The sequence below is a fragment of the Oncorhynchus mykiss genome, chromosome 24, assembly GCF_013265735.2.
Source record: "Oncorhynchus mykiss isolate Arlee chromosome 24, USDA_OmykA_1.1, whole genome shotgun sequence".
Classification (NCBI taxonomy): Eukaryota; Metazoa; Chordata; class Actinopteri; order Salmoniformes; family Salmonidae; genus Oncorhynchus; species Oncorhynchus mykiss.
Genome location: NC_048588.1, coordinates 42,111,490 through 42,126,486, shown reverse-complemented (window position 1 = coordinate 42,126,486; position 14,997 = coordinate 42,111,490). Strand labels below are relative to the sequence as shown.

Genomic DNA, 14,997 nt, shown 5'->3' with positions numbered 1-14,997 from the left:
TGAATAGATATGAATAGATATTGATTTGAATAGATATGAACAGATATAGATATGAATAGATATGAATATATTTGAATAGATATGAACAGATCCTCTGCGTCAGATGGTCACATATGAATAGATATGAACAGATATAGATATGAACCGATATGAATAGATATGAATAGTATTGTCTAACTTGTTGGGGTAGTGCTCAAAACGACAGTTGTTTGCAAAAATGCTGCAGAAAATGTTGTTGATCCGGTTACTTTAAACTGTTGTAACTTTTTATCCGAATATAATTTATTTGATCAAACGCCAGATTTGAGTATCAGAGAGGTCGACGAAGATGTGAACACTCTAAGTTGTTGCAAAGTGTAAGAATTAGCTGATATGTGTCAAGTTGCATGATTTCACTTAGAGAATGGCAGTTGGAAGTGATGTCTCAAGATTTCACTTAGAGAATGGCAGTTGGAAGTGATGTCTCATGATTTCACTTAGAGAATGGCAGTTGGAAGTGATGTCTCATGATTTCACTTAGAGAATGGCAGTTGGAAGTGATGTCTCATGATTTCACTTAGAGAATGGCAGTTGGAAGTGATGTCTCATGATTTCACTTAGAGAATGGCAGTTGGAAGTGATGTCTCATGATTTCACTTAGAGAATGGCAGTTGGAAGTGATGGCTCAATGGGGATCTTTAGTATCTTGATGAAATGCTATGAAAGTGGATTTAGGCCAAGAAAACCGACTAAAAGTTTAATAACATAAAAAGTATAACAGATATCAAAAAGTTGTACACAAGCAACTCGAGTGAGACCATTCAGGACGTTTTGAATAATAAGACAAAACAGTTGTGTTGAATATGTAAAACTGGGACTCTTGCTGTGCACGCCCCACAATAACAACTCCTGACAATTCTACCTGGTGTCGATAGGGTTAGAGTATATTTCCCGATCTGCTGGAAGGAGAGACAGGGAAGATGTGTCTATCCTCGGCGTCAGATGGTCACATCCTTCCCATCTCTCCCTCCAGCAGCTGGCACATACCATCCCTCACATACCATTCTCCACCCTCAAATACACCCTTTTCACAGTTGTCTCTCTCACTTGACATACTTCTGTACATTTTCAATGCTTTTTTAGATTCCGGAGAGAGGTTGGTTACCACATATATTCCAAGAGTTCATAGGGCAGTCAAAGAAAGATCATTTCTGCAACAACAACAACAACAAAACAATTAAACACAAGGCTTAAACTAGGTTTTTAGGCTAAGCCCACTTGGACCCTAAAAAGTTGTTTCAGCATGAAAAGGTTTTCCCATGTTCTGGTCTGGTTCGGTTCTGCCGTAAGGCCACACAATTCTTATGTAGCCGTAGCTCCTTCTACGAGACGAAGCAAAGATAATTAATCCAATGAAACAACTCATTATTTTAATGGACCAATTAACGTTTTTTTCCAAAATATAATAGAATGCACCGGAAATATATCAAAAGTTGGAGTTGGGTTGGAACAACTGCCTCACACTCGCTGTCTGTAGACTGTTTAACAATCAGATACCAGGGCGTGTTCTCAAAGCAGGAGCCGCAGGAGCTGTCTGTAGACTGTTTAACAATCAGATACCAGGGCGTGTTCTCAAAGCAGGAGCAGACCAGCTGGCAAGTGTCTTCACAGGCATTTTCAATCTCTCCTTGTCCCAAGTCTGTAATCTCAACATGTTTCAAGCTGACCACCTCAGTCCCTGTTCCCAAGGTAACCTGCCTAAATGACAATCGCCCTGTTGCACTCACGTCAATAACTATGAAGTGCTATGAAAGACTGGTCATGACACACATCGACACCATCATCGCAGACACCCTAGACCAATTCCAATTTGTTTACCGCCCCAAGAGATCCACAGATGATGAAATTCCACACTGCCCACTCCCACATGGACAAGAGGGGAAATCACTATGTGAGAATTCTGTTCATTGATTAGGGCTCAGCGTTCAACACCATAGTCCCCTCCGAGCTCATCACCAAGCTAGGGACCCTGGGACTGAACTCCTCCTTCTGCAACTGGATCTTCCCGGACGGGCCGGCCCCAGATGGTGAGGGTAGACAACAACACCTCGGCCACGCTGACCCTCAACACTGGGGTCCCTCAGGGGTGTGTGCTTAGTCCCCTCCTGTACTCTCTGTTCATCCACGACTGTGTGGCCGCGCACGACTCCAACAACATCATCAAGTGTGCTGATGACATGGCGGTGGTAGGCCTGATCACCGACGCCGATGAGCCAGCCTACAGCGAGAAGGTCAGAGACTTAGCAGTTTTGTGCCAGGAGAATAACCTCTCCCTCAATGGCCTGTCTTCATTTGCCCTCATTGCTTTTGCTGAAAATCCAAATGATTTGTTTACGGTTTTGACCAGGCCATACTTTCTCAGGATGTTTCCTCGGGGCAATTTTCGAAGCCACTTGTTTGTCCTTGGCGCTGCACATGTATTTTTAATACTTTTGTTTTAACTCTGCAGTGATGGTATTTTGAAACAATAAAATCCTTCTCAAGTTCTTCGGAGTTCCCTTCATTTGCTGTTTTGTCTTTGGGGAATCTTGTCTCTTCATTTGCTGTTTTGTCTTTGGGGAATCTTGTCTCTTCATTTGCTGTTTTGTCTTTGGGGAATCTTGTCTCTTCATTTGCTGTTTTGTCTTTGGGGAATCTTGTCTCTTCATTTGCTGTTTTGTCTTTGGGGAATCTTGTCTCTTCATTTGCTGTTTTGTCTTTGGGGAATCTTGTCTCTTCATTTGCTGTTTTGTCTTTGGGGAATCTTGTCGCTTCATTTGCTGTTTTGTCTTTGGGGAATCTTGTCTCTTCATTTGCTGTTTTGTCTTTGGGGAATCTTGTCTCTTCATTTGCTGTTTTGTCTTTGGGGAATCTTCATTTGCTGTTTTGTCTTTGGGGAATCTTGTCTCTTCATTTGCTGTTTTGTCTTTGGGGAATCTTGTCTCTTCATTTGCTGTTTTGTCTTTTGGGAATCTTGTCTCTTCATTTTGTCCATCAGTCGATCATACCTTTTTTTTGTTGTCTATTTCTCAGCTTTCCGTAAAGCATTATCAAGTTTGACATTTGTCATACTAAGATCTCGGTAGGCTTTTGAGCTACCTCTTCCGACCTTTTTCCTTCCAGCAAGTATTCGACTTCTCACTCCTGTTGCAGACCATGAGGAATGGGTATCGGGGTGTGAATCAGGGGCAGGTATGTTAGCCTCATGTTCTGGCTGCAAGTCATCTGGTGACTGAGGGGGTGTGTTGCCTGATAGGTAGGTCTCCATTGCAACTGTTCTCTTTAAAGTCTGTCTTCTATTCCGTTGGTTACATTTCCATTCACATCTCTAGTTTCTTTGTTCTCGCTGAGTAAACTCAGAGATTTCACTTCTCCCTTCTGTTTTTTCTTCCAGTGTCTCCCCCTGTCTTTTTGCAGATGTTCCTGGTATCATATACAATACTTTTTTATTTGGTTTCTATATGTCTGTGAACTCTGTGCAGTTTTATGTGGCATCTTGTAAAAAATAAAGACAAATACAACTTAGTTTTCAACTTGTGCACACCTTGGAGCATTTTATAGTTTCAATTCATTTAAAACATGATTAAATACGCCTAAAGTAAATTTTAAAAATGTTTTAAAGTAAAGTAAAAACGAATAATATAATGGATTTGTGTCATTTCCACCACACTTAAGTCTGTGATGGAAATGACTGTGATGGAAATGACATTTCTACAGTTTCTGGAGAAAATTGACAGACAGCTTAGCATACGTTGATTAGTATTACAGCTAGCATATCGTTTACACTAAATACATAAAATATATATATATTTTTTTTATTCTAAAGTTCTACCATGAAATAAAGAAATTATAGCCTGTTTGGAAATGACTGACAATTAAAATATTATCTACACAAAGCAATATTTACCTTGATTTTTCTTAAACTTCTGGACATCACATCTGGAACAACTGTCCACTGCTGCCACGTGCTTCAGTGTCACAACATGTTTCCATGGTAACTAAATTAACATTCTCTTGAAAAAAAAACTTTATTAATGAGGAATTTGTCTTCAGTGGTGGAAAAGACAGGTATATTTTGCGTTAAAAAAAACATATAAAAGGGAATACTCACAATAAATATTGATATAGATTTGATTTAATTGACACTTTCTGTAGTACATAACATTATATAATGTGTAATTATTCATGTTTTCTAATAGAAAAGAAATAGTAGAAGCTTAAAAGTCTGGGTCAGGGACAAGGACAAGGGAAAAATAGTGAAATGGGGGTATAAAATGCATCTGAAAAGTAGCTAAAATACTTGATAGAGAGGTGTTTAAAGACGTATGGGGTGATTCCAGTGTGAACTTAACATACAAAATATTTGTATTAGCTTTATTTTTGATAAAATCCCCAAAATTGACCCGAGGACATGGACGTGCCCGTAGATGCAGAATCACCCGATTCTTGTGTATTTTACTCCTCTTGTGTAACTGTTTTATTCTAAACTCTGCATTGATGAAGGGCTCGTAAAGGAGCATTTCACGTTAGTCTACACCAGTTGTATTCGATGCATGTGACAAAATAATACAATTCTATTTGACTAGATGTATCACACCGCGGCATAACACCCAGCAGATGGTGCTACATCCTTATCCTTGTGCTTCTCAGTTCTGCGCTTTCTCCAGAAAATGCGGAAGTGAAACAATTTCATTTGATGCCATTTCGGAGGACAGGAGTGGACGAGAATAATTGATCGTTTACAATATAATAAAATAATGGGAAATTAAATAGCTTAGCGGAATATATCTCTCAATCAAAACATAACGGCAGCCGAGTTGAGATGGAGAGCCGTCGCACAGTAACACGAAGGTCGAGAAATCAACGCATCCGGTGAGAGTTTATGAGCTGCATTTGATTTGTTGACAACGTTGGTTGGTCTGTGCCTGTTATGGCTGGTCCAACCATTTGATGAGAAGCGATAACCACGTCAATGAATAGCTTCTGGTCTATAAGACGATCAAATTGCAGCATTGTAGACCTATGCGACCCCAACAAAAGGTTATTACCAATATGCAAATGTTTTCTTAAATGGAGAAAGCATCAACATTGTATCAGAGTTGTCTGGTGCGTGCATGTTGTTGCTGAAACCAAAAGCACAGTAACAATGAATTGTATTTCTTTCCCCACCCGACACCACTCTTCCAAATTTCCCCAGCCAATTCGTGATTATGTCAATGACCATGTGTATATTGCCTTGCAGACTCATCAAATGCCATCGCCACACGCTCGTTTGCCAACCTGTAGCCTAGGAGTGGTGGGCTCGAGGGCGGTCAGTGTTTGGTGTCAACAAACGAACACTTCCACATCATCGCGCTCGGATTCTTCCACGGAGGCAGAGGGACTGACGGTGGGACGGACATAGTCGCCCCCATGCCCCGCTTCCCGGGGAGGACTGCGGACGTGGCCGCGAACCTGACTTCCCCCGTGCTGGGTCGGCCACTGTGCGCTAACGGGACGCCCTGGATCCTCTACCTGTTTGAGGAATGCGTGGAGAATGTGTGGGAATACTGGAGCGTAGTCATCGGGCTGATTTCAATGTTCTGTTTCTTGCTGTCTACTCTGCCGTAAGTTTCAATGTTCTGTTTCTTGCTGTCTACTTACGGTAAGTTGTCCACCACTGCGTTAGGAATGCGTTCTCTCTAAGGGGAAAGTAGTTTTGTATTTATAATACAAACAAAAATAGCTGATCAGAGATATTGTGATCAACAGCTGCGGTCTCAATTGTATCTGGCATTTGGTGTTGTGATGAAACGCATGACAGATTTTACCATTTTACAATTTTAAATGTTTAACGAGGCACGTCAGTTAAGATCAAATTCTTATTTACAATGACGGCCAACAACGGCCACACCCGGACGACACTGGGCCAATTGTGCGCCGCCCTATTGGACTCCCGACTCCCGTGATAGCCTGGAATCGAACCAGGGTCTGTAGTGACACCTCAAGCACTGAGATGCAGTGCCTTTGACCACTGCGCCACTTGGGAGCCCATAAAAAAATCAAATAGCCCATGAGTGATTTGTTAACGTAGCAAGGAGAAAGTCTGTGGCTCTACAAAGACAGTTTATCAGGTTCTGAGAGACATCTAATCTAAGTATCTGTTTACATCACACCAGTCTCTTCTTTTCTTCCCCCATTCTCTCCTCCTCCTTTGTGTCTGTTCTCTCTCTTTCTCCCCCCAGGCAAGTCTATGAGGCTTATCGCAATGGTAAAGTGGAGGAGGCCATGTCGTTTGGCTTTCTGCTCTTCCTCTTCAGTGGGGACCTCAGCAGTCTAATAGGCTGCGTCCTGACCAGCCAGCTGCCCATCCAGGTATCTATCATCAGGCACAACTTCAACTTGCTCTTGTATGAATATGGGCAGAGGCAGTGCCATAGCACTCTCTGCCCAGACATGCCATGATGCACTGTATCACAGCTGCATTGAAGCATATTTTTAAAACATTCAGCATTTTCTTTCATCTGGTTTGTGAATGGAGTTAGTTAGGTACATGGTATCCCAATGGCATGTTTTCCTTAACCTTTCCCTGACCTTTCCCTGACCCTGACCTTTCCCTGACCTATGCCTTTCCCTGACCCATGCCTTTCCCTGACCCTGACACTGACCTATGCCTTTCCCTGACCCATGCCTTTCCCTGACCCTGACCCATGCCTTTCCCTGACCCATGCCTTTCCCTGACCCTGACCTATGCCTTTCCCTGACCTATGCCTTTCCCTGACCCTGACCTATGCCTTTCCCTGACCTATGCCTTTCCCTGACCTATGCCTTTCCCTGACCTATGCCTTTCCCTGACCTATGCCTTTCCCTGACCTATGCCTTTCCCTGACCCTGACCTATGCCTTTCCCTGACCCTGACCTATGCCTTTCCCTGACCTATGCCTTTCCCTGGCCCTGACCTATGCCTTTCCCTGACCTATGCCTTTCCCTGACCTATGCCTTTCCCTGACCTATGCCTGACCCTGACCTATGCCTTTCCCTGACCTATGCCTTTCCCTGACCTATGCCTTTCCCTGACCTATGCCTTTCCCTGACCTATGCCTTTCCCTGACCTATGCCTTTCCCTGACCTATGCCTGACCCTGACCTATGCCTTTCCCTGACCCTGACCTATGCCTTTCCCTGACCCTGACCTATGCCTTTCCCTGACCCTGACCTATGCCTTTCCCTGACCCTGACCTATGCCTTTCCCTGACCCTTACCTATGCCTTTCCCTGACCCTTACCTTTCCCTGAACCTTACCTATGCCTTTCCCTGACCTATGCCTTTCCCTGACCTATGCCTTTCCCTGACCTATGCCTTTCCCTGACCTATGCCTTTCCCTGACCTATGCCTGACCCTGACCTATGCCTTTCCCTGACCTATGCTTCTCCCTGACCTATGCCTTTCCCTGACCTATGCCTTTCCCTGACCTATGCCTGACCCTGACCTATGCCTTTCCCTGACCCTGACCTATGCCTTTCCCTGACCCTTACCTATGCCTTTCCCTGACCCTTACCTATGCCTTTCCCTGACCCTTACCTTTCCCTGAACCTGACCTATGCCTTTCCCTGAACCTTACCTATGCCTACCTGCAGAGGGTGCCACTGTTGTCAAAATCATATCTTCTCTCTCTCTTCTCTCTTCTCCCTCTCTCTCTCTCTCTCTCAGATTGTGACAGTAGTGTTCTACATCTTCACTGATCTCCTGCTCATCTCCCAGTTCCTCTACTACAAGATAAAGAACAACTCACCTAAAAGTACTCAGCGTTGTTCCTTGTATTGTAGTTAGTGTGCTACAGTGTACTCCAGTCTGTGTACTCACTAATATGCTAGATGTATTCCCTATAGACAATGCTAACAGCTCTGCCCAGTTATCCATGCCTAATGTGTTTGACATGACTGTGTTCAAGTGAAATTGCTAGTTTCCACTAAAAGTTGATGACTGACAAATTCTCACCTTGTAAAGCTCCTTTGTTAGTCCAGTTACAGTAGCAGCCGAGGGCTGGAACACAAAATTAAGACATATTGGATTACTGAACAGTACATCTACACAAGTGTGTGTGTGTGTTGTGGGTGTGTCTCTGTCAATAAAGACAGTGACTGATTTGAGGGACAGAAAGAGAGAGGGAGGTCTTGCCACACCTGTTCAAGCCCTTCCCTACTTTCGCCGTAGCTCAGGTATCTCACAGGTGTGTCTGAAACAGGTCACCTCTACAAAACCAGGAGGGGCAGCAACACTGTGTCTGTCTCTTCCCCCAGAGCGCCCCACGTTGAAGTGGTTGTGTTTCCTGTGGTGTGGGGCTTCCACTGTGGCCCTCCTGATCCTCCCCAAGTTCATCACTGACAACAACCCCTCTGCCAACACTCAGGTGACGTGTGAGAGAGAGACTCTCTCTCTTTGTCTCTCTCTCTCTCTTTGTCTCTCTCTCTTTGTCTCTGTCTCTCTCTCTTTGTCTCTGTCTCTCTCTCTCTCTCTCTCTCTGTGTGTGTCTCTCTCTCTCTCTCTCTTCAATTCAAGGGCTTTATTGGCATGGGAAACATGTTAACATTGCCAAAGCAAGTGAGGTAGATAATATATAAAGTGAATATATAAAGTGAAAAAAAAAAAAAAATGAACAGTAAACATTACACATACAGAAGTTTCAAAACAATAAAGACATTACAAATGTCATATTATATATACAGTGTTTTAACAATGTACAAATGGTGAAGGACACAAGATAAAATAAATAAGCATAAATATGGGTTGTATTTACAATGGTGTGTGTTCTTCACTGGTTGCCCTTTTCTCGTGGCAACAGATCACAAATCTTGCTGCTATGATGGAACACTGGAATTTCACCCAGTAGATATGGGAGTGGGATGGGAGTTTATCAAAATTGGATTTGTTTTCGAATTCTCTGTGGATCTCTCTGTGTGTGTGTGTGTGTGTGTGTCTCTCTCTGTGTGTGTGTGTGTGTGTGTCTCTCTCTGTGTGTGTGTGTGTGTGTGTGTGTCTCTCTCTCTCTCTCTCTCTCTCTCTCTCTGTGTCTCTCTCTCAAATTCAAATTCAAGCTGCTCTATTGGCATGAAAAACATTGTGTCAATATTGCCAAAGCAACAATGTATACAATATACATTGTAACAAAATTATAAATGATAGCAAATAATAATCTAAAATTAAATACAAATATAATAACAATAAAATGGTAACAGTCAATAGTAGAAATGTAATAAATATAAAATCAAATTATGAAAAATGAAACTATAACTAACTTATAACTAAATAACGGTCATCTTCTTTATATCAGTACTACAACTACAATCATCATTACTACGACTACTACTACCATCACTAAACTGTTATCACTACCATTACCACCCATATCTGGAATGATAAACATGAATAATTATAGTAATAATAGTAATAATAAGTAAGTTACTGTTTACTATGCAGATGTTATTATTCAGTGTCCCTCAGGCTATGGCAGGAAAATACATATTTGGCTGCAAGAGGAGCCATTGCTCCTTCGCCCATGAGTATTCTTAGTTTTTCCTCTGGGTTCAATTTGTAAAAATGTGGAATATATGTAGTCATTTCTGTGAATAATGAATCTCTTTGTGAGGAATATTTCTCACAGTAAAGGAGAAAGTGCATCTCTGTCTCTACCTCCCCTGTCGTGCAGTGACCACGTACACGCTCCTCTTTGGGTAGCCATGTCTTTTTATGTCTGCCGGTTTCTATTGCCAATCGGTGGTCACTCAGCCTGTACTTGGTAAGGATCTGTCTCTGCTTCGTATCTCTGACAGAGTAGAGATAATCAGCCAATTCATATTCTCTGTTTAGGGTCAGATAGCAATTTAGTCGGCTTTGGGATTTTGTTTCGTTTTTCCAGTATTGTAAATATGATTCCTTTGATTGGTTCATGATTTTGCTTATTGGAATTCTTTCTTTTGAAGCAGTGCTGGTGTCAGCTTGGCTGGTGAGGTCCAACACAAGCTGACTGAGAGGGCTCGTTTCTGGGGTCAGCTCTTGGGTTTGAAGTGCTTTAAATTGCAGACTTGAATTTGGACTTGAATTTAGATGTAGCCAAAATTTTAATGATCTTTTCTGTATTTTCATTATTACTGGAAAACGGCCCAATTCTGCCCTACATGCATTAGTTGGTGTATTTCTCTGGACTTTTAGGATTTTCCGACAGAATTCTGCAAGTAGGGCTTCAATTGGATGTTTGTCCCACATTTTAAAATCCAGTTTATTGAATGGCCCCCAAACCTCACTTCCATAAAGAGCTATTGGTAGGATTACACTGTCAAATATTTTAGTCCAAATTTTAATTGGGATGTTGATTTTGAATAATTTCATTTTTATTGCATACATTGCTCTGCGGGCTTTTTCTTTGAGTGCATTCACTGCCATATTAAAGTTACCCGATGCAGATCTGGTCAGACCAAGGTAGGTCTCTCTCTCTCTCTGACTCTCTGCTTCTCTCTCTGACTCTCTGTGTGTGTCTCTCATTGTCTCTGACTCTCTCTCTTTCTGCCACTCTCTTCAGAGTGCCTCTAACAGCGTGGAGATCTCTGGTTATGCCTGTGGATACCTGGCCTCCATATTCTACCTCTCCTCTCGTTTTCCACAGCTCTACAAAAATGTGAGTGACAATATATGGGTGATTTTATGGAGGGGAGGTGGGCTAAGATTTAACAGGATGGCAGGGTTAGGGGACATGAGGAGTGAGAGGGTGAGAGGAGGGGAAGAAAGGCTCAAAGTAGATGGGGCCAAAATAGAAGAGACGAATGAGGAACACATGCTGTTTAATTTGTAAAATGAGAACCGGGCCTGAGAGACAATAGTGTTTTGTGCTGAGTGATGTCACCGCATCTGGACTGGTGTCTCCTGCTGAGTGATGTCACAGCATCTGGACTGGGGTCTCCTGCTGAGTGATGTCACAGCATCTGGACTGGGGTCTCCTGCTGAGTGATGTCACAGCATCTGGACTGGGGTCTCCTGCTGAGTGATGTCACAGCATCTGAACTGGTGTCTCCTGCTGAGTGATGTCACAGCATCTGGACTGGTGTCTCCTGCTGAGTGATGTCACAGCATCTGAACTGGTGTCTCCTGCTGAGTGATGTCACAGCATCTGGACTGGGGTCTCCTGCTGAGTGATGTCACAGCGTCTGAACTGGGGTCTCCTGCCGAGAACTCACTGTCACTCCCAATGTGATAACAGTTCCTAGGGATGTTCTAAGGGGGAGAACACAGTACACAAACACACGTTTTGATCTAGTGAGTGTCTGTGTGAGCATGCATGACTTACCAACAACAAATCATGCATACTAATACATTGTCAAACATTGTGAAAATATGTTAGGAATGAATATTATTTAGGAACCTCTTAAAATAAAAAGTGGGTACAATTTAAGAAGTAACAGAATGAATAATTAACTATGTAACATGTTTTGAGGTCTAGACGGTAACATCTCCCTGTCTGTCTCCAGTTTAAGCGGCAGTCCACAGAGGGCACGTCGTACATGCTGTTTGCCCTGGCCATGATGGGCAACGGGACCTACGGGCTCAGTGTCATTGTGGTTCTACCAGCTCTGGCCGGCTCCAAACAGACCTTCATCCTCAAACATCTGGCCTGGCTCATCGGCAGCCTGGGAGTCCTCCTCCTAGACTTCTTTGTATCCTTTCTTTTTCTCAGAGATCATCATTTCACTAAAAAAAAGATACAAATAAAGAAGGGAAGGTGTTATTTTTGTCTCTGTTGTTTAAGTGTTGGGATTTTGTTGACTTGTTGTGGTGTGTTTGTGAATGAGCCTTAACTCTCCCAGGTCACCGCCCAGTTCATCATCTATAGGAAGAACCACTCCGCTAAAACCAGCAAGAAGATGAACGTTCCTGAAGTAGAACCTCTGCTCTGTGAAGAGGAGGAACTGTCCACGTTCTAGAGTGAGAACATTATGGAAGTTCTAGAGTGAGAACATTATGGAAGTTCTAGAGTGAGAACATTATGGAAGTTCTAGAGTGAGAACAATAAGAGAATTCTAGAAATCCTCTCCATAATCAATCAATCAATCCTTTTTACATCTGCTGATGTCACAAAGTGCTGTACAGAAACCCAGCCTAAAACCCCAAACAACAAGCAATGCAGATGTAGAAGAACGGTTGCTTGGAAAAACTCCCTGTTGACTGGAGACCTGCACTAATCTGACAGATGTGATGGTACACCAATGTTCCCTCCTCTGAAATACAGGTGAATTACAGGCGTTTTATATTTGAGGAATGTAATCTCAGTAGATCTATTCTCTCTCTCTCTTTGTAAGGGGTGGGGGGGGGGGGGGGGTCATGTGATCTATTCACTATGCCGTTTCCTCGTACGCTACAGGCCTATTGGCTGTGTCCGTGTCTCACATTGCTCTGGTCTAGTTTGTCAACGGTTAGAGCTCTTGTGTTTTCCAGGATAAGATATGCAATGCACTTTGACCTGTTCACGCAGCGTTGTCGTCTAGGTAGACCGTAACGTAGGGGACCACACCAGTGGCTGTTCCTGTGTGGACCTTTAAAAATGCCATACGCTGGCACTATTGGTGTGTCACAAAGTAGTGGGCTGCACCCACAGTCATGTATTTAGTTCTAGTTTACCCCTGGTTTTGTTCTATGAGCAGATTCCGTCGTAGTTGAATCCCTATATATAAGTTGTAGTTGGTAAATTGCTTGGAGTGTTTACACAGTGTTTAGATGGTGAAAATGCAGTGGGTTAAGTCTGATATCCTGTGCCTTGCATCTACATTTATATTAATATGAATGTGTTGCTGCAGTGGAGTGCTGAAGGCTGTTTGACGTGTTCAAGGCTGCTGCTTTTAAAAACCGACAGTTCTTTGGCTGAAATCTAACCGTTTTAACTGAACAGCCTGTTTTCCTTATCTCCTCTCCTTATCTCCTCTGGCCCAGTTTATTTTACTTTCAGTGTCCACAAAGGAAGGGAGGAAGGAGTTTTTTTTTTTACAGTATTGAGTCACAGCCGTGAGCATTGAGTTCACCCCTTATTTTGGAGTTGTGTCCAGGGGTGTGTTCATTAGGAACCAAATGGAACAAAACGGGTTAAGGGGCCTACCTGAATTTGTCCAATAGAAACTCGTTTTCGTTGCAAAATATTTTTCGTTTAAGAGTAAAGCGTTTCGAAACGGAAACCGTTTACTCAAAAATGGAAAATGTTGTGTGACTAATGAATACACCCCAGTCTTCTATGTATGTAGTCACATGTTCAGAAAGCGGTGGATCAAGCTTTTGTGGGAAATTTGACCGTTATTTATAAGTTGATGTGTCATAACTTGGTAACATGGAGTCATGATGAGGGAATAGAACTACGGGAGACCAACGATTCGTTACGTTTTTGTACTGGTCACATCACTGTTGTTAGTGTGTCATGGATGTGATTGGTCGATTGACAGCACAGATTTTCTCTACCTCCGTCTTTCAGTGAGGGGGGGGTTTGTTTATCTGGCCCGGGTTACTCCCCCGGTGGGAGGAGTTTGAGCTGGGTGAAAAGTGATTCATTTTGGAATCGGGCTGCCTCCTGGGTGTGCCCCACTCTGGTCGACGGTGAAGGTGGCTCAAAACAAAAATGACGTAATTAAGCACACGTGTGGAACGATGGCTGGGATTCTGTTTTCACATGCTAAAGTGATTGCTTTTGATGATGTATTTATTTTAACTTTCTGCTTTCTCAATAAAAACTAGTTTGACTATTCACACATTTTTATTTGATGGAAAATGTGTGTATGTTTTGTGACGCTGCACCGTGATGCCGTGTTGACATGACCGAGTGGCTCAGATTACTGTTTGATTTGAGAACGGCGCTCCTGCATCCCCGCTATTTCACCCGATGACGTGATGGGCCATCGCCCGGGTTCCACCTGGGCCAGTGTAATAGAATTCCCTTAGCGTCATAGGCGTCTTCTCTGGTGAAAATGTAAATATGAATCTAGTTAAGTGTTATATATATATATATATATATATATTAAATAAATAAGGAGTGCTTGTGGGTTTTTTTTAGGAGCGCAAACATGATGTGACTTAAGTATTTATTGGTAGAAATAGTCTCGAGTTACAGCTGGGCTTTAATAAGCACAGTTGTGATTGGTGGACTTTCCATGTGAAAAATAAGGAGTATTTCTACTTGTACCTGATGAAAAAGCTCAATGTGGTCTTTGGAAAGATAGCTGTTTTCAAAATGGCTGCCCAGCAAATGATTGTGGCCATGGTCATGAAGCGTCAGGAAAGCCATGAACGAAGGGAAATTATGATGCCACTTATTTTCTCCGATAAACCTGTAGATAGTTGCAGATTTTGTTGATTTATTTTAAAGGTAGATTATCGGTTGTTTTAGACAACCTTTTTTTTTCTCTTCTCTCCTTTCTCTTGAAAAAAATAAGTTTCATTCTGGTTTGCTCAAAGCCTGGCCTCTCTTCAATGTGTTTTCTATAGACATTTTTTTTCAAAATAATAGAATGGAATAATGATTTATTTACAGCCTCAAGAACAAGAGAAATGTATGAAATTATTTTTACTTGAATAATGACACACTGTATTGCTCTTTTAAGATACACATGTATTTATATTTATACTTAAGATAACATGGTATTGGATTTTCCTTATGCTTTGGCCTATACGTTACTATACGTTACTTGCAATATTTATGTCATTGACGATAATGTCCCAGTATCTCAGCTTTTGTAGTTCATTCCAATATGATGCTTATGTAACAAACATCTCAATAAAGACCGAATTATACCCAATGTGTGTGTCGTTTTTTGTTGTTGTTTTTGAGGCAAGATAACACACATGATGTAGTATTGTGTGCAGTATTTGGCAGGCACACAGTTTCAGCAAATATGTATTACAGATACAGTAATTTAAATGTCTATAAGCTATAAATATGATTTACAAACTGCTTATAAATCCGTTAAAGTCGTCC

At 42.2% G+C, this 14,997-nt stretch overlaps 1 protein-coding gene across 2 annotated transcripts; it reads left to right on the top strand.

Annotated features, from left to right (window-relative positions):
* Positions 1 to 4,649: 4,649 nt before the first annotated feature.
* On the top strand, positions 4,650 to 14,818 carry LOC110489559 (lysosomal amino acid transporter 1 homolog). Of its 2 annotated transcripts, none has more exons than XM_036961142.1 (8): positions 4,650 to 4,890; positions 5,261 to 5,624; positions 6,243 to 6,372; positions 7,707 to 7,794; positions 8,297 to 8,406; positions 10,573 to 10,668; positions 11,516 to 11,701; positions 11,852 to 14,818. In XM_036961142.1, the coding sequence occupies exons 2-8, from the start codon at positions 5,431 to 5,433 to the stop codon at positions 11,966 to 11,968; spliced, it is 921 nt and encodes a 306-aa protein (XP_036817037.1). In that variant the 5' UTR covers positions 4,650 to 4,890; positions 5,261 to 5,430; the 3' UTR covers positions 11,969 to 14,818. The 2 variants fall into 2 exon arrangements, with proteins under 2 accessions (XP_036817037.1, XP_036817036.1); XM_036961141.1 differs by lacking the exon at positions 4,650 to 4,890 and adding an exon at positions 4,909 to 5,058 and having other exon boundaries at positions 11,852 to 11,989.
* Positions 14,819 to 14,997: the final 179 nt, after the last annotated feature.

Coding starts and splice junctions, on each gene's coding strand:
- LOC110489559 (XM_036961142.1), top strand. CDS start 5,431: ATGCCCCGCTTCCCGGGGAGGACTGCGGACGTGGCCGCGAACCTGACT. Junction 6,373..7,706: donor CCAGCCAGCTGCCCATCCAG/GTATCTATCATC, acceptor TCTCTCTCTCAG/ATTGTGACAGTAGTGTTCTA. Junction 7,795..8,296: donor AAAGAACAACTCACCTAAAA/GTACTCAGCGTT, acceptor CTCTTCCCCCAG/AGCGCCCCACGTTGAAGTGG.